This window comes from Mauremys reevesii, linkage group 11 (assembly GCF_016161935.1).
Source record: "Mauremys reevesii isolate NIE-2019 linkage group 11, ASM1616193v1, whole genome shotgun sequence".
Lineage (NCBI taxonomy): Eukaryota > Metazoa > Chordata > Testudines > Geoemydidae > Mauremys > Mauremys reevesii.
The window spans coordinates 27627985-27647692 of NC_052633.1; the positions used below are offsets into that span (position 1 = coordinate 27627985).

General features: G+C 41.0%; 1 protein-coding gene across 5 annotated transcripts in view; it reads right to left on the reverse strand.

Moving 5' to 3' along the window:
- PMS1 (PMS1 homolog 1, mismatch repair system component) overlaps positions 1-19708 on the reverse strand; it is a 114049-nt gene that overhangs the window by 8282 nt on the left and 86059 nt on the right. For all 5 annotated transcript variants that reach the window (XM_039494344.1, XM_039494340.1, XM_039494341.1 and 2 more), the window contains exons 9-11: positions 14327-15243; positions 7821-8279; positions 5613-5743 (exon numbers count right to left, since the gene is read on the reverse strand). In XM_039494344.1, the coding sequence (XP_039350278.1) occupies positions 5613-5743; positions 7821-8279; positions 14327-15243 (1507 nt within the window). The remainder of the gene's footprint in view (positions 1-5612; positions 5744-7820; positions 8280-14326; positions 15244-19708) is intronic.

The following is a 19708-nucleotide window of genomic DNA, read 5'->3' on the forward strand; positions in this document are numbered from 1 at the left end:
GAACTTAGGTTTCTGCTCTCACTCACTCCCTTGTGTCATTTTCCTTCCCCATCTTATATTTTCTCTTCCCTAGCTCCTTTTGTCTTCTGTCTCAAAAGAGTCTGGCTTAGACAGCTAAGACAATTCCATCTTTTGCAACACTGTTATGCATCTGATCAGAGAGGCAGCTAAAAGCAATGCCTTAAAACAGCCTGACACTGGTACAAGTTGGCCAGCTCTTATAGTGGCTGACAAAACCATGTGCACCGTGCTCGTGTTTCTCCAACAGGGAAGCTGGAAGTGAGACTCAGCACAAAAGATGGAAGCTGCAATTTCTATCTTTTTCATTCTTTTCTCTCCCCTTTTGTGTGTGTTTGTTTAGTCTTACTGTAAATAGGATCAGACTTCAACAGCAGCAGCTCCAGCCCACCTCAACTAACTTTCTCTTTTCCCTCCAAAAAGGACACAATCCATCGGGGGGGAGGGGGGTCCCTATAAAATACTGTATACAGGCGAAAGGGAGAAGGAGCTATGGAATACTGTTAAATTGAAAGCCTTATTTAATACTTTACATTTCAAATTCTACAGCTGTTTTTCCTTTCTGTACCCTTGATGAAAGGTTACAAAGATTTTGAATGGTAGTCATTACAATAAGAGTAAGCCAACGATAAAATAACATTAAACTCCCGACCACTCGTTACTGTTGTAACAATAAACAAAAGTTTCATTAACATCTTAGCCCTTGTTGGTCCCGAGATACCCCCTTTCATAAGACAATATCTCCCTCCTATGCAAGCATATCATCTTTGCTACTAGGTGAGAGATACCCAGTCCCTTGCCACAAAGTCTGGCTAGACATGTAACTAAAACTGCCTGAATGGTTCCTTTGAATACCGACTATCTAATCATGAGACTTAGACTAGATGTTCAGTGGCGCACATGAACAGTATGCCAACGGCATCCCATAGCTACCTGATATTCATATTTTTCTTGTAGATATTATCCAAGTAATTCCAAATGTTTTCACCTTCTATGTATTTGTAAGTGTGGATTTTAGTGCGTCTATCTTCAATATGGCTACATGTCCTATAAATAAGTTTCAGTAAGCAAACTGTTGAACTTTACTGTAAAAGTAGTTTTGCTATAGTAACCAACTATTTTGACTTTTGAATGTAAGTTCCGAATGCTCAAATCTCTCGGTGAAAAATTATCAGCTGTAACATCCCTACATCCACATTTGGGTTCTAATTCACCAGACAGTGTACTCCTCCTAAAGCTTGAGCTGAGGCTGAGAGGTATGACTTCTGTGAGCTACATGTACAGCAGTGGCAGAAAAGGACACCCACTCTGACAGTTTTGTTGGATTCTGCATCATGCACACTTCTTATATTTTCCAGTGTGTGGTTATATTCTGTAGACTGAAAAGTGGAATATTGCATACGAATTCAAATATTTTCATCTGTAAATCTTTACAAGAACTATTTGACAACCTCTGAGGAAGTGAGAAGACACTTAAACCTCACTGTACATGTAAACTTTTGACAAAGTATAAAGACATTCTGGAGTATTGAAACATCAGTCTTTAGTTTCCACAAGTGATTTCTGTGAAATAATTTGCAATTTCCAAGGAAAATATTGCTAAGTGAACAAATGACTAATTTTCAACTGACTAAAAATGTGGCTCTCTCATTGCTGCCAGTGTCCCTCTTCCCTTTCCAAACAAAGCCCTCATGGTGAACTTTGGAGCATTTTCTCTCACTGGCCATGAAAAACTGCTTCCTTGCAGCTGCCCCACCTAGATCAGGTGGCACTGTAAAGTTGTCTTTTTTCCACTCAACATCAAATATATCAAGCTTCAAAAGATAAGAAATTTAGTTATTCAGTGGGCAGTGGGAACAGAGTTCACCATGGGAGCTTTTGATCATAAACAAAATGAGAGCTAGGAAGCTGCATCACAGATGTCACATTGTAAACTCTGGCTAGTAAGGCTTATGAGACAGCTAGCTTGCAAACTGAATGAACGGAGGGGTGGGAAACATTTTTTCTACAATGTAGAATGTGACTGGATATTGGGGGCGGGGGGAATGAGAGATAAATTGACTTAATTTTGCATATAGGAAATGAACTATATTTTTGTTCCCTGAAATATTTTGTCTTAGTGTGTAAATGCTTTCAGCAATCTTCTAATATCCAATTTATAATATAGAGCTTTCTGATCTAATAACTGTATATACTCGTCATATTTGCTGAATAAGCCACACCTTTCTCAGGCAAACACTTTCAAAGCTAAGAGAACAATCACTGCTATCTGAGGCTCAGACTGAAGAAAAGACGGACTACTAGCTATTGTGCAAATGCTATTAGTGTGACACTTAACTCCGTTTGATATGGCATCCTGTCCTAAAATAAAGAAATACTAGGACAATCTCATGCTAAACCAACCAAATATATAAAATAACACATTCAACTTACATTAAAAAGGACATTATGTCTGCAAAGTCAAGCCCTCCCAAGCTAGGAAAAATGCCAGAATTGAGGCTGCCTGTGCTACCTTAATTTGGCTTCCTTCTGTTTATGTATTTTGACACAGTCTCTAATTACATGAGCACATCCTATTTTTTCCACAGGACCCTTGCCTCATTCAGTGCACAGACTGGAACTTCTCTGGGGATGAATAAGGGCTGTGTAGTGAAGGAGGCTGCTGTCTGTAGGAAAAAAAATAAAAATGAATTTTTCCCTCACTTGATTCTTGGAACCAACTAAACCATTTTAACTGACCATTTTCCAGAACAATTCAGCCTGAGGCAGACATGTGGCATGGAAAATTTCAGCTTGCATATATTCCAAATCAAGAAAGGTAGTGTAGGCCATAGGACTATCCCAAAATAATTCTGAGAGCATATCTTTTTAGAAAAATATCCAATCTTGATTTTAAAATAGTCACTGATGGAGAATCCCCCACAATCCTCAGTAAATTGGTCATTCTCACGGCTCGTCTCTGAACCCTCTCCAATTTATCAACATCCTTCTTGAATTGTGGGCACCAGAACTGGACACAGTATTCCAGCAGGAATTGCACCAGTGCCAAATATAGAGATAAAATAATCTCTATTCCTGCTTGAGATTCCCGTTTCTGCATCCAAGGATTGCATTACCTATTTTGTCCCCAGTGTCACAATGGGAACTCACGTTCCCTTGTCAATTATCTACAATTACTAACTTTTGATTTATATTCATTACCATCAACTTCCCCTTTCTTCCATTTGTTGTTTTTTATTATTATTATTTTTTTTTTACAGCTGCCTTCACTTTCTCTCTAAACCAGGCTGTTTTTTTAACCAGTTGAGCCTTCTTTCTCGATTGTGGCTTTCTGGGCATCTAGTAAAGTATTCTTAAATTATTCCCAATTATCATTCACATTTTTTCTGATTAAGAGTTGGATGGTCAAAGTTTGGCAAAGTTATAAGCAATTGAAAATAGGTCTTATAATGGGAAGTTTCAGGGGAAACAAATGGATTGTTTTGAGTTCTCAGTATTCCAACATGGACTAGTCTAGTCTGCAGGTAATTTTATCTAGAGAATAAAAAATATCTATATCTATAAATAAAATAATCCCAACTCACTACCTTGCAGCTGAAGTGAGTCATCAGAAAGGTGAGCTAGAGTGTATCAGTAATTAAGATGACACCAAGCTTGCATGCATATCTGAAAAATAGCTTTAATGAGTGCTTGCTATGGAAATGGACCCTGGCAAACTTCAAGGACCCACTAATAAGCATTCTGTATCTGGGAGGCCAGCACAAACAACTATGAAAAAGGAGCAAATGAGGAACTGGCCCCTTTTGCAGGAAGAAGCCACTGGGTTGGGATCTGCTAAAGAATGTCCTGGATTAAATTCCATGTACTCGTTGTTATTGACTTATTGCCTATTGATTTAACCAGTTTGCCAGCAGCCTCTGTTCAGGCTATATGTGGCCCAAAAGGAAGAACAGTGTTCTCCTGGAGGGACAGAACATACCGGTAATTGGCCTTTCACTAATGACTTTCTCCAGCATCTTTTTTGGACCTGTTCTTGAAGGTTTCCATATGTTACACAACATCTGTCATCACTCTACATAGGCATGATGTGGTAACACATGAAGCTACAGCATTTCCAACAGCTCTTATAGTGAATCTCTGCCATGGATCAAGTGAATTGCCATCTAGGCACCGCACCCCAAGAAACTAGCCTCTTTGGGCTCTATGATAGAGGAAATATCTGCTATTGATTTGCCTCTGAGAAGCCTGTCTTTGGATTTCCACTGATGGTGGGATGGCTGTAAATCATCCACTGTAAAAGTATACCCACTCCCTACTTCTGGGCTAGTAAAGTAATAAATGAGAAAGGTTTGTGGTATGATATAGATTCTAATGGAGAGCAGACTGACGGGGGTTCTAAAACAGCCCTGCTATTGACCCCAAACTGAGTGCTAGCAAAAAGTATTATGATGATCCTGAAGCAAACGCAGATCAGTGTTTAAATCTTAAAACTGCCTTGCTGGATCTCCAAAGTGTCCCCAATCCATTGCACAGCAAAGCAGGAGGCATCTAAGCTACTGGCTGCGGGAGCAAGCAAAGAGCTACTGAACTCTATATATGTTGGAGGTGGGAGTGGTAAGCACTAGGAAAGGCTGCTGGGTTTAAGGAAGTCCCACCAAAACACTGACTTGCATTCCAGAAAATCAAAGAACAGTGACTTCCATTCCAGAAGATCAAAGAACAGTGAGGCAGGAAAAGGGCATGGATTCTGGAGCCTTCCTTGAGCTGCTGAGATGTTGAGGATACAAAAAGCCCACCATAGATATTTCATTTATTTTTTTCTTATGCAAAAATTTAAAGGTTTTCCATTGTTTCCTGTGGCAAAGAATCGCTTGCAAAAGACTCTTTCACAACATCTGATCCAGCTCCCATTGAAGTCAACTGGAGTTTTTTTTATTGATGCCAGTGGGATATAGATCAGGACTACAGAGAACGAAAGAGGAACCATTCCTGTCTTTCAAAGACCTGGTTAGTTTAGCAAGTGTGCCAATAAGGAAAGCTTCACATTTCAAAGAAAACAAAAACAACTCTGTCCTTATTCAGTTGCACTGCACAGGGATATCCATGAATTATGATTCTAGTCTACAACAATACCTTCAATACAGGAAAGACTTTTATGAAAATAAATCTGAAGTGTTATGATGTGGGTCAACGTCATCAAAGCAGAGCATGGGTGTAATGAAGTCCTCTGCAAAACATATAATGAGTGCTTCGTACATCACAAGTGGTAGATTTATCAACATTCAGTTGCAGCTTGGGCCAGTGGTCAGAGCACAGGACTGAGAATTAGGAGACCTGGGTTTTATTCCTGACAAAATGTATGTTTGAAGCTCTACTCTATCTCCTCACTAACTAGCCATCATTTTCCATTTCCCAGTGGTCTGAGTGACAGAGATGATGCTCTTAGCCAGATAGGAATATCTTTGAATGCTGAGGAACTGAGGGTACAGATGGTTTGATTGGTGAGGAGATATAGATTTATAATATGCAGTCATTTCAACTATGAAATAAAAAAGTTTCAGTAGAGTCAAAATAAATACAAAACTACATCATACCTGGTATCATTTTTATCCTAAAACCATTTGCTATAAGCCTTGGATCCGACAAATAAATTGATCCATTTAATTTTTGGCAATCCTTTGTCATATTGTAGAGAGAATCCATATAATGAGATCCACTGAACAAACTGAAAAACAAACAGTAATTTCACAAGGTTTAAAATGACAAAGAAACGATAATAAACAGGGAGACGAAGTGAACAATATATTTACTACCAGCATGACAATTCCAGGATTACAGGCCGTTAACCAAATAGTATAATTTATTAGCCATTTTAAAAATTATATGTACATATGAAAAAATCCAGGGACAAATGGATTTTTATTTGTAAAAGGGCAACATTAGATTTTTTGGAAAATAGAAGTACCATAAAAATTCCAGGTCAAATCAGCTTGAAAAAGACAGACTTGAGTGTGACAATTTTCTTTTTATATCCCAAAGACCTGTGTTTTATTTTTGTAACTGATATGCTAACAATAAATTACCTGAATCAAAAGCATATTCCTATTATTCCAAGAAAAAAGCATGATTTAAAATTAAAATTGCTAGATAATAAAGCTGTTATTAAAAACTAGATGGCAAGAATGATCCAATTAAATAAAATCAAAATATTATAACACGTAGGAACTGTTAAGGTATGCAGATAAGGATACCAATTCTTTTACATTTTATATATTTTCTCTAAAAGAACCCCAAAATCTAGATGGTTAGAAATTAACATTAGACCTTGCCTGCTCCACAACCAATAGAAGTTGGTGAGGAGCTGTGGAAACAGGGAGTATTTAGCAAAGCTCTGGGTGATGAATAAAATAATTTATTTTAAGAAATATCTGGCCCTCACTTCACAATCCTAAAATCAATGACAAAATTCCTACTAACTTCAATATGAGCAGATCTAGGTCTCTTTCTAATTTTAAAACATGGTATAAATGTAAAAGTAACATTTCCCTGTAGATTTAAAAAGAAATGTTACTTACCTTACAGTAACTGGAGTTCTTTGAGTTGTGTGGTCTGTATCTACCTCATGACAGAGCCAGTGGTGCTGATTAAGGTCAGGTGGTGAATACTGGTATCACCAAATCCCTTTTTGTGATGAGGGAAGGTACTGTTGGTGTGGGCAGCATCGTTCCCTTCTTTTGCTTACTGGTACTGGAGGTGGTCCCACCTCTTCAGGGGTCAGCGGTTTCAAAGTACCGTTGGCTCTCTATACCATGAGCCAGACCTGTGCTCCCCTTGAGATCCTGACACAACTGGAACAGGATGCAGAGTCTGACTAGATTGGGAGGGTGCAGGGGAACAAGTCCTCTTCTTAGATGAGGACTTGGGAGGGGATTTATCCTTTTTATGAGAGTGTTTGTTCTTAATCTCCTCCCATTTACTGTGCCTGCTAAGGTCCTTAGCTCTGTCCTCTCATGATCCAGAACAGGGGAGTATTGTACTCAGAGGGGCACTTCTCAGCATCTACAACCAATGAACAGGGAGTCTGATGATCAGGGTTGGCCTGGGGCCTCATTGAGCAATCCAGCAGGGATTTTCTGAGCTGGAACTCTCAAGATTGCCAGGTTCATAGGGGAAAGGAATGCCAAATATTGCAACTTGGAGGGGATGTTGATCTCCCCAGACAATAGAAACAAGTGTCATGGAAGTCACTAACTGGGAAGACCTGGGGACAGGCCACATAGCTCTTGAAGCCAGGGATCTTAGACATACCAAGTACTCCAAATGGTGGGAATATTGGGGTGGAGGAATGCCCCTCAAACCTCTACTAACACTAGATAACTAAACACTACCACTAACTAACTAGATAAAGGTAAAAAAAATTACAGAAAATTTTGAAATTGAAGCAGGAATGCTAGTAAAGATGTGGACAGTGGAGGGGTTCCATCACAGACCATGGATGGTAGAAAGCAACTGAAGAGGCAGGAAATCCACACCACCCCCTATGCCCTCATTTTGGAACACAAGGAGATGCAGGCACAGACCAATGGACACTGCTAATAAGTCTTCTGGTCTCAGGTGCACGGAGATCTTGTGCACCTTGAGCGAGGAACCATCACTTAAAGAAAAAGTTGGGTCTATGGCCTCCACAGTGTTTACAGTAGATAATTACTATGTGATACTTAAAAAAACAAAACCAACCACAAACAAACAAAAAAAACTAAAAAAAACCCCCACCACAACACCCTTGCTCCACACTACTATACCTGTCAGTTAATACAATTGGCTTGTCCAGTTTCTCTACAGGAAGTTTGTGTTGCTCCAGTAGTTTTTTATAAAGTAGGGCTTCTTCCACTCTATACGGATTTAGCAACATGATTTTTTTTTCAGAAGCAATTATCCATGCATCAGGAAAACTCAGGTGACAGATCAGGCAAGACTCGTTTTTATCAAAATTTCTCTTCTCAAGCCTCTGAAGTTTATGTTTGAAAGAACTCATAGAAAAGGGCACCTGTACAATTTTCATAGCTTGGTTGTGTCTCTGTTTCTTTTCAATTTGAGACTGAAAAAGTTTGTCAAGTTTCTGCTGGTCAGAGAGAGAAGTCTTCAGTTTGGGCTTGTATCTTTTTTCTGTCTCTTTTGTTGATCTCTGTATTCTCTGCTCCACAGCTTTCTTGGTTTGTGTGTTGTATCGTTCCAGGTCTTTCGTGGCTTTTTCTTCATACCTAAATGGAGAGTGGGGCAGGGTGTGGAAGAGAAATCACAAATGTAAAACTAAAGGCCAGATTGTGACACCCATTCTAATACAGTCATGCACCTCCACTCTTTTCCATAGCCACATTAGTTTTCTCTGCACCCTGATCCAGGTACTCAGCACCCCTGTACTCTACCCCATTGACCAAGTGGGTGAGAAGTGTCTGAACAGTGGATGGAGCCTTGCCTCTACCCCAGTGTGACAGCCAGAAGAGATGAGCTGTTACTTCTGCTTTACACCTAAAGGCTCAATCTAACCTTAAATTTATAACCAGAAATACAGTTTCAGAAGTACATGTTCAACTTATAGGCACTTAATTTGTATTGCAGAGTAAATGCCACTTGACATTTTGACTTCAAATGGTTTAAAATTCTTTGATTGTGTAAGTATAAAAAACTGACATACCTACATTCATAATTTTTGGGGACTATAGATAATAGCCGTATCAATCAATTTATCAGAGAAGTGCAGGCATTTGGTAGCAAACTGCTATGGAATACTGCTTATCCAGCCCCGGGGCTAAATTATAAGAGCTCCAGGAAAAGACTTTCTTCAAGCAGGATTTCAATAAGAGCCTAGTCTATGAAGATCAGTTTGAATAACTTTATAAAGAAATAAAATTACATTGATGTAGTTTATTGTAGAGATTTTTTAAACACATTTTAACTATACAAACATGAAATAAAGCTATGGATCAGACCATCTCTAGAAAGACCTTAGTGTGGGGAGAATTTGAAAAGACTGAGATTGCCAGGTATTCTAAACTAAACAAAGACATAAATTATGACTGGTACAGAGAAGGTAAATGAGGATCTCCTATTTACTCCCTTTTATAATATAGAAACAAAGGGATACTCAATGAAAATGAGAGCAAAAATTTAAAAATGATAGACTTTTTGTTACTCAACGTATATATTATTATCCTGTGGAACTCACTGTCACAACATATCATTGAGCCCAAGTGCACAGCAGAATTAAAAAAAATTTGATTCATTTATATGAATAATGAAATGATCCACAGTTACATTAGATAGGCTAAAAATAATACAGGCTATAAATTATCTTGCTTAAGCCAACCACTAACTGACTGGGGTTAAGGAAGAAACTTTCCTATAAGCAGGCTATTCTTTAATTGTCCACTCTGGGATTTCTTATACCTTCCCTTGATGCATCTAGTTCTAACCACTGTAAGAAACAAGGTACCAAACTACACTGGCTACTAGTCATTGTTATGGCAATTCCCTGTGTTCCTCTGTAGCTGTACATACCAGGTAACACTCAGACCCTTCAAAGTGAGGACCTCTTTTATATCAGTGCTTAAGTATAAAGGGGATTGAGAGTGTGTGTCTAGCTATGCAACCCTTGCATTGGCTGTTGGTGAGTACTTAACTGAGTAATCGTATTGACTTAATGGGAGTAAGCAGGAATGAGTGCTGAACAACAGGGATGGGTATTGCACAGTCAGGCTCTATGACACTTAAAAAATTGCTATAAGCTTTCTTGTGGACACGACTAAGAAAATAACCTTAACATTATTTTAGGTTATATAAAGGCAGGGACTTTACAATACAGATCTATAGGGCTGGTTCCTCCCAGATACAAATCTTAATGTTTGAAGACCTTAGCAGCAATTTGCTCAGTTCTCCTTTCCTACCTCCATTCAATATCCTGGATTCTGTCTAGTAATACAACTGATTTCCAGTAAGAAGCACTATTATCCTATATCAGTATTGGAAATAAGTATTTTAACTGGTCTTATGTTAATTTATTCATTGATACTTGCTGGAACAGTCAGGTTCAATTATCTGCATGTATGGTGGAAAATAAGGTCCACAGAAGGGTCACCATTTGTAATTAATTATAATGTGCTAACATTCACATATGGTACTAATATTTAGTTTACTAAAGCAGTCATCTTGGGATGAGCAATAAATCATGTCCAAGAAAAATATGGAGTAAATGTTAAGATAAAAAACATCTGCTACTTGTAAAATTAATGGGTGAAATCACTTGAACAGAAAAACTTAATCCTGAATATTGGGTTATAACTTTGACCTGATCCATACTCATTTAATTCTGTGGCTATTGGGTTTCCAATAATATATTTAAACTTTAAAACCCCACACATTTAAGGAACACTTGTTATTATAGGTTTAATTCAGGAGAAACTCCAGCCCTGCAAGTGTTGAGTTTGGGGGGTTTGTAGGTATCTGATAGTGTCCAGTCTAGATTCAGAAAGTAAACAGCAGGGTCACCAACAAGGAAAGCTATCCATTTCCTTTTTCAAGAAAGATCTTTCAGCATAGGCAAGTGTGATCCAGAGGGGCCATGAGAAATACAGGTAGTTGCCTCCTGGCTAGTTGGAGGTGACTTAGGAAGTTTGATTAGAGATGATGCTGGAATTCTCAATTCAAAAGCAAAGAATTTTTTAAAGGAAAATATCAGGCTAGTTCCAAAAGGAGCTTTGCTCAAGGAGGAAAAATAAGGCTTCCTCCCATGTGATTTACCCTACGTTTTACTATTTCTCACTTGTACCTTAAGCCCAGATGGAAAGATTTAGCAAGCAGTGAGAAATCCATGAGATGGGAATTCCAAGACTGTTATAGAGAGGAAGCAAGTAGGATAATTTGAATAGGGCAACCTTTGGCAAAATTTGACCCGAAAGAGCCCCAAATACCCCAAAATAAAATAAAGAGGACATCCTTTGGCAAGTCAGTTCATCCAGATAATGCAAGTCACTTATTTCAAACTCTACTGTATTTGATAAGTATGTCACACATACTTATCAAATACACATAAGTATCACATTTTAGGGCTGCTTTTGAGAAAATATACCTCTTCTATGTTAATAGCTTTTGTCTCTTTACTTTTATTGGAAGCTTGTAAAAGTGTATGGACTGTGGATGACAATCTGTATTTTCTTAGACTACCCTTTTAAATACACAATCCCCTTTTTACTATGTGGTTCTCAACCAGGGGGCCGGGACCCCTTGGTGGCCCACGAGCAGGTTTCAGGGGGTTCGCCAACCATGGCCAGCATTAAACTCACTAGGGCCTAGGGCAGAAAGCCGAAGCCCTGTTGTGCAAGACTATAGCCCGGGGCCCTCACGGTGGGCTGAAGCCTGAGCAACTTAGCTTTGTGGTGCCCGGGGCATCTGCCCTGCTTGCTCCCCCTTAACGTCAGCCCTGGCTTTTATATGGAGAAAAACATTTGTAGCACAGGTGGGCTGTGGAGTTTTTATAGCATGTTGGGTGGGCCTCAGAAAGAAAAAGGTTGAGAACCCCTGCTATTGGTGACCTAATTTATCCAGACTGTACCTGGTAGACTGAGTTAGTAGAGAACTACATTTTTTATTAAACATTGAACAAATCTTCAAGATTGCTATCTTTGAGAGGACAACTATAGATCTTTCTGCTTTGGTAGCTTCTCATAGATCTTTGGTCTCTTGGATTGTTGCTTGCCTTAGCCAATACTTATGCACTGAACCATAAGACTTAGCTGTTATATCCATCTGAAAGAGGGAAATCTGTAAAACCCCCAACAATAGTTTTGATGAAAATAAAGAAAACATTAGGGAGCTGACCTTTGTACCCAAATTGATAATTGGTAATATTTTGCAAATGGGAAAAATTAGTTTTAGTAATAAATGCTAGCTGGATATTCCTTATATTCTGGAAATTCATCTCTATCTAATACATCTTTAGGATGGAATTATACTAAATGTTGCTTTGCTGGCAGAAGATGACAAGTGTTACTGCTGGTGTCTATCACAGAATATTGTTCAAAGGTATTATTAATTTAATTAAATTATATGGAAATCAGCTTCAACAGATATTCTATATATAGTGTATATTCACTTTCTATCCAAGAACAATCCAATTTTTGTTTAAAATTAAATGTTTGTAGAATATTAAAACTGAGATTTTAATTGCAGAAAAGTTAAGAAAAAAATAGAATTAGGGTTTCCATAACAACATGCCTGGCTTGGGTAACCTGCCAGGAGTTAAAACTCCTATTGGCATAGATCAGAGGGTTATTGGTGCACACAAGCCTTCCCAATGCGTCAAGGTTCAGTTCGCAGGGAAGGCCATATAATGCAAGCAAGCAACATTTTTAAGGTCTTGAAATGTGTGAAAATATCATAAAAGCAGGTTAAAAAAATTTGATGTCAATATGAATTACATATCTAGAGATAGGTCTTCATTTTAGGTAATATGGAGATTCCAGTATTCAGGATTTGGTAACTCATCTGTAATTTCATTGGAGGGGACATTTATACTGGAAAAAGAGCAAACTGGATATAAGGTTCAATGATTTTATGAACAAAAGTGACAGTTACAACTACACAAGTTGATAAGTGTAATTGAGCTGCATGCTTCATAGTACAAAATGATTACTTGTGAGGTCAAGAAGGAACTGTTCTTCCCCTGCTCCCACTGACTATGGCATTGCACTACATAACTGACTAGGTGCATTATGGACTGTTTTCTTTCCTCAGCGTCTCAGACACTGGCTCCTACCAGAATCAGGATGTTAGAGATAATGGAAGAGTTTGAATTAGTATTGCAAATCCCATATTCCTAACACTGTTTTAGCTTTTAAAAGCAGCTTCTCAGTGGCAAGCTTCATAAGTGACCATCACATCCCACACAGGAAAAATTATCTCATTCTTTTTGCTCCTAGCAGCAGTTTAGTTGGAGAAGAACTAAGCTCTGAAGTCAATGGCAAAACTTCCACTAACTTCAGTGGGTAGAGAATCAGATGATTAAAGAAAAATATGAGCAAGTGACTGTTTTAGAGATATGGTTAATTTAATTCTTCCCTACAAGCCACAGAGCCTCTCTGTGGCTGGTGCTTAAGACAATCTACTTGTTTGGATGCTGGGGAGAGCTGAGATCTCTGAATCGGTGGAGATTTGGGTAGAATGAAATATTTCTCAGAATTCATCATCTGATGAAGTTTTTTATACATAGTTATGGGGACTGCGATACCTTCTGGACTTAAGGGGCTTTGGGTTGTTGTTTTTTTTGTAATTGTATTTAAAAAAACAGAACAACCTGTTCAAATTCCTAGAGCCTGGGAAAAGTTCTTTTTGTGTTGAGCAATGAAAAAAATAAATAAAATAGGAGATGGAGGAGAGAAGGATTGGGGAACTACATGGTGGTGGATCCTCAGCTGCTAACCAATTCCTCCCACAACACACCCAGAATGACAGCCTCTTGTGATTCAGGCATTGTATACCTCCTGCCTGATTATCCTAAAAACTGGACTTACTCAGCCAGCAGAAGTGTGACAGCTCAAGAGGGTGGGGACACCCCAGCAAATGCACAGATATGGCCAGGATTTTGCCTCTAAAAACACACGAGAATGACAAGATCGTTATATTTTATTGAAAGTAATGGGGAGTAATTGTTAAAAAAAAAATGCAGTGACATTCTGTGCGATCTTATACACCTGTGCAATCCCATTGACCACAAAACAGCTGAATGGAATATAAATCAGCACAGTGAATCTGACAGCCCTTGGAAAAAAGTTGCCCAAAATGTGCCTTGGTATTTGGCAAAAGAAGGTTGGTGATAGTAACTGCTCTGAGATGTGTATAATGGCACAGAGAGAACACAACATGTGCCAAGTGTTTAAAGAATAAATCAAAAATCTACCAAAGTAAGATGGCAATTATACAGGGTCTTTATCTACAAGAAAATATAATTTTAATGAGTTGCAAAAATTGAAGTATTTTACGAAAGACAGCAACATATTTAAATTGAAAAACAGAGTGGAAAAATTAGTAATATCAAAATGAGTAATTCAGAAAGCAGTACATATCTGCACACAGTAAACATCGTAATTAACAGTACAACCTTTAGCCAGGATGGTGTTCTTGGCAAGCCAAAAATAATTTTTCATCCTGTTTTTTATAAATGATGCGGATGTAATTTTTCATTTTTTGCACCCAGTGAGTCACCCAGAATGGAAACTACATGGCTTAGAGGTGAGGTGCAAACTCTTGAACTTACTTCTTTTTCTCCTCTCTGCTCAGTTTCTCCCATAGTCCTTCAATTTTCAGCATCAAGTCCTCCATGTTGGCCTTTGGATTATCAATTAATAATCTAGAACGATATTCTTGGGTGAACAGGGCAACTGCTGACATGGGTTTCCTGATTATTTGATTACTAATTAAATCATAGGCCATGATCTGTCCTGCTTTATCATTAACCACATTTGTTTTTTTAATATTTTGATTTGAACTCTGCTGATCATGATCTTGTTCATCAGTATTTTCATTTGCCTTATGATTTGTTATTCCTCCTACTTCAGGTATCAAAATCTTTACAGGTTCCAGGTTCTCTCCTGTAGCATTTTTAAGTGCATTCCCCTTGCTCCAATTATCAGCAGAGATTTCAGATACATACTCGGGGACTGTATTTGCCTCATTTTTTTCCACTTCATTAGCATGACTGGCTCTCAAAGGATGCTCACTTCTGTTTTTAGATTGAGTGTCCATGTGAGTACTGCCATCTAGGGTTAATGTTACACTATATCCATTCTGGCTGTCCTCACATGATAAATTATTTATGGAACTGTCTTGAGATATATCACTCACAGTCACGTCAGTGCCAGAAACTTCTTTTCTATTGAGGAGACCATGAGTATTATCACTAGAAAATCTTTGATGCTTTAAGCAGACCTCTGTGTTTTTTCCTGCTTGACCATTTTGCACATCATTACTGAATGAAACGGATGAAGTATGTGCATGTGGATCACTGTTTCCAAATGGTTCAATTTTATTAACAAGCACATCTGTTTGTTCTGTTTCATTAACAACTATGTCCGCTGAGGTAACATCTGTTTTATTAGTTTCACAAGAAACTGTATCAGGTGGTGGCCCATACAGCGATGTCAATACATTTTCAACAGCAGATAAGACAGATTCCTGAAAAGAAAACTCATAAGCATTAGGACAAATTGTCAATGAAAATGTACTTGACAATTGTTGACATAACACAATAGCAATAAAAAAACAATTCTGTTCACTGTTTTTTTCGAGTTAATTTAGATTGACTGTATTATGAAGTATTAGTAGTTCATACATTCTCATTAAAACATGCCAAACATTCACTAATCAGTGAGATCCCTTAGCCGTAAATCTTTCACTATAAATACTTTTGCTCCACTGATAAATTTTAATACCACAAAACAGATGTACTGCTTTCTTTATGACCTAGTACTTGTATGTTGTTTCTTTAGAACAGTATTAGCGTATCTATTCTCACTCAGTATACACTAATTGGAGTTAGAAACACACTATCAGGGTGGAATGGACTAACCACCAAGTCAAGTTAGCATCACAATTTTAGTGAGATTGTTCATTCACAGAATGGTTCAAAGACTGTTTTTATATAAATGGTAGAAAATTTTTAAAAGAAACAAAAAGAAAGAGAACTTCTTTAGAGTAAAAGGAGAGTTTTAAACAAACTGAAATGTGAAAATAATCTGCTTATGTTTAACAGATGTATTAGAGCATAAGCTTTCGTGGGTGAATGCCCACGCGTCTGACGAAGTGGGCATTAACCCACGAAAGCTTATGTTCCAATACATCTGTTAGCCTTTAAGGTGCCACAGGACTCTTTGTTGCTTTTTACAGATCCAGACTAACACAGCTACCCCTCTGATACCTGCTTATGTTTATTTTCACACAAATTATATTGAAATATCATTTAGCCTGTGATTCTAACCCACAAAACCAAGAAAATGCATTGTTAAGAGAGGTGGCAACCTATTAGTCTAGACTGTGCCACCCTTAAGGCTTGTCTCCCATAATCCACGCTATGGGGGTATGATTTCTAAAGCATACTAATATGCTGTGCATTAATTGGGCTGTTTCAAACAGCACTACGTTAAAGCGTGCTAGGGAACCTTTAATGTGAATCTAGTACTACGCAACACAGTGCACATTAGAAATCATACCCCTGTAGTGTATATTATTCCATTGTGTAGAGAAGCCCTTATCTACCTTGAGCAGTGTAAGCAAACCCACTGATTTCCATGGTACTACTCATGATCTAAGGTGCTATTCAGTGATAGTAAGTGTATCACAATCTGTCTCTATGCGATCTCTGATACAAGACTCAATGGGCCAAGTTTCAATCTCAGTCATGAACATTAAATCCTGTAGCCTCCATGATGTGAAAGGGCATGCCACACACACACAATGGCAAAATTTGGCCCTAAACAGAAACAACTCAAGTTTTTAATATTAATATTGTATTTAAATCCCCCACTTAATGTAAGTAACTATAAAATTATGAAAAGAATTGTGTAAAAAGAACATAAATCATATTTCTGTTTACAGACTAGTCATTATAAAGCCATTTGAAGATGAAAAGTGCTATTGTGATATAAGTACTACGTATGACTGATTTAAGCAGTTCTGTGAAGACAGAAATGAACTTATGACTTAAAATAATTGATGTTATAAAGTATATAGCAGCAGGAATATACTACCAAACACCTGATCAGGATGGTGATGGTGATTGTGAAATGCTCAGGGAGATTAGAGAAATACAGAGACAGAAAACACAATAATAATAGGGGATTACAACTATTCTCATATTGACTGGTGTGAGAGGGCTACAGAAGAGTGTTCCTATTGAGAACTGGAATGCTAAAAAGCCCCTCCCCCCCAGCCTAGGGAAGAGTTACTAAACCCAGAATCCAACTGAGTTTGGGGGACAACAGAGGCAATAACAGGAACAGGCGTGGGAGTCAAAGGGCCAGAACTAAGGAACTGGAAGGGGACACCGAGCAGAGAGCCTGGGACAGCGCCCACTGCTCCTCAAAAGCGTCGAGAGAGCTGGCGGACGCTGCCCAGAGGAACTCTGCCCAGATACGTGAACGGATAAAAGAACAAAAAACAGTCCCACAGTCACAGCACCCACCCCCCCGACAACCTCCCCTCCCTGGTGTTACGAATGGCCATGGCTAGGAGGAGGCTGACGAGGTGGTCCCGTGACGTAGTGGGGCCTCGAATTGGGTGTGCATAAACAAACAAGTGCGGGGAGACGTGCAGCCAGAACCTCAATAAGCGATTCTGGAGGAGCTGGAAAAGGGACTGCAGCCTGGCACACTGAAGATACACGCGCTCCAGAGTCTCCCTCACGCCACAAAAGGGACAGGCTTCAGGGACAGAGGTAAACCACGCCAAGTACACGCCCGTGCTCATGGCTCCGTGGAGGAGCCGCCAGCTGATATTGCCGCGGGACTAAGATGGAATATAAACTGGCCCACCGGAGTTCCCCACCTTCCACCGCTCGTAAAAGGTCCTGCCACTTGGTATCAGGGCGGGACACGAGGGTAGGGTAATAAAACGTGTGCAGCACGAACGTGTAGAGATGGTCCATTGGCACGGTTTGGAAACAAACCGGCTGCATTGCATGCAGCCGGCTCGAGGTGCGAGCAGGGAGAGGCCGGGAAGGCTCACAGGGAAGGGGGCCGATGGAAAGATCCGGAGGCCCTGGAGTGAGGGGCAGGTGGGGCGCACCCTCTCACAGGACCTGCTCAGGGGAAAACCGAGCCACAGGAGGCAGGGCTGCCTCCACCTTCTGGAGTATGCGCTGGGGGGTTGTAAGGGTGGAGAGCCCCATGCGCTGACTGAGCGCCTGGGGATCCATCCAACCCCCCAGGTCGTAGTCCAGGAGGTCTCCGATCTTGGTGACTCCCGCCAGGACCAATCTCTGGCATATCAAGGGGGACTCCGCTACCTGCACACGAAGATGGAGATTGTGTAGCAGGGGCTCCACGAGGCGATCTACCCCCTCAGTGGCCACAAGGGACCTGGTCGCTGAAACCAGCCTCCAGGTCTGGAGGAGGTGCTGGTAGAAGACCGGCAGCTCAGAGAGGTCTTGCGGGAGACCTCTCGGATGGAGAAAAAAGAGCTGCCGGTCACATCAGAGCCCTCGCAGGCAGCGGAGGAAGGCGTGTGCCAATATGCTCCCCGCCAAGCCACCTGCACTATAAAGGAGTCTCTGCAGGGCCTGGAGGCGGAAGACATGGACCTGCGTGCGCATACACGTCAGGCCCTGTCCTTCCTCTGCCAGGGGGAGATGGAGAACCCCCGCAGAGACCCAGTGCAGTCCCGGACAAAAAAACCCAGAACCAGCCTCTGTAGATTGGCCAGGAACACCGGGGGGGGGGGGGGGCGCACAGGGTGTTGAGTCAGTGCCAGAGCATGGACAGGACCAGTTGGTTAAGCACCAGCACTCTCCCTGGAGGGAGAGGCACTGGAGCAGTCCTGTCCAGCCTCACAACCACCCAGTCACCCTGCCCTCTAAACCGTGCCAGTTCTCCGGTGGAGACGGATGCGTGGCAGAGAAGTAAACGCCAAGATAGAGCAGCGGACGTGTGGTCCACCGGATGGCCTGAAGCACAGGTGGGAGGAAGCTCGCCCACCACCTGGCCCCGACCATCAGGCCAGAGCTCTTGACTCAGTTGACCCGGGCGGAGGAGGGTACTGAATAAACAGCTTGACAAGCCTCTACCTGCACCAGGTCGTCTGGGTCCTGGACCACGAGGAGCACGTTGTTGGCGTATGCTGCCAGGACCAGCCGCACCTCCAGCTCACGCAGCACCAACCCGTCAACCTCTTGCAAAGGAGACGAAGGACGGGCTCAACGGCCAGAGTGTACAGCTGACCCGACAGCGGGAAGCCTTGACGCATCTCTCACCCGAAGCTGACAGGTGCAGTCAGGGTCCAGCTGAGCCTGACCAAACACTCTGAGGAAGCGTACAACACCTGGAGAAACCCCACAAACTGGGGCCTGAAGCCAAATGCCCAAAGAGTGCCCAGGAGATACCTGTGGTCCATCCGGTCGAAAGCCTTCTCCTGATCCAGGGACAGGAGGGCAAACGACAGACCATCCCTATACCCAAGCTCCAAGAGATCCTGGACCAGATAAAGATTATTGAAAATGGTATGGCCTGGGACGGTGTAGGTCTGGTCTGGATGGACCACGTCTGCCAGCACGGACCACAGCCGCAGCGAGATGGCCTTTGCCACGACCTTACAGTCCATGCTGAGGAGCGAGACAGGACGCCAATTCCGGAGATCGTGGAGGTCCCCTTTCTTTGGCAGCAAGGCGAGCACCGCTTGCCTGCATGACGGAGGACTCCGCTCTTCAAAGACTCGGCTCAGATGGTGGAAAGGTCGGGGCCGAGGACGTCCCAGAACACGCGGTAGAACTCCATGGTCAGACCGTCCATGCCCGGAGATTTATTGGTGGGCCTGAGACGGAGGGCTTCCAAGAACTCAGCCAGAGTGAGGCAGCTCCAGCCGGTCCCGGTCACCCGTGCTGACTGTTGGGAGTCCATCCCAAAGCACTCCAGAGGCATCGGCCTCGGTT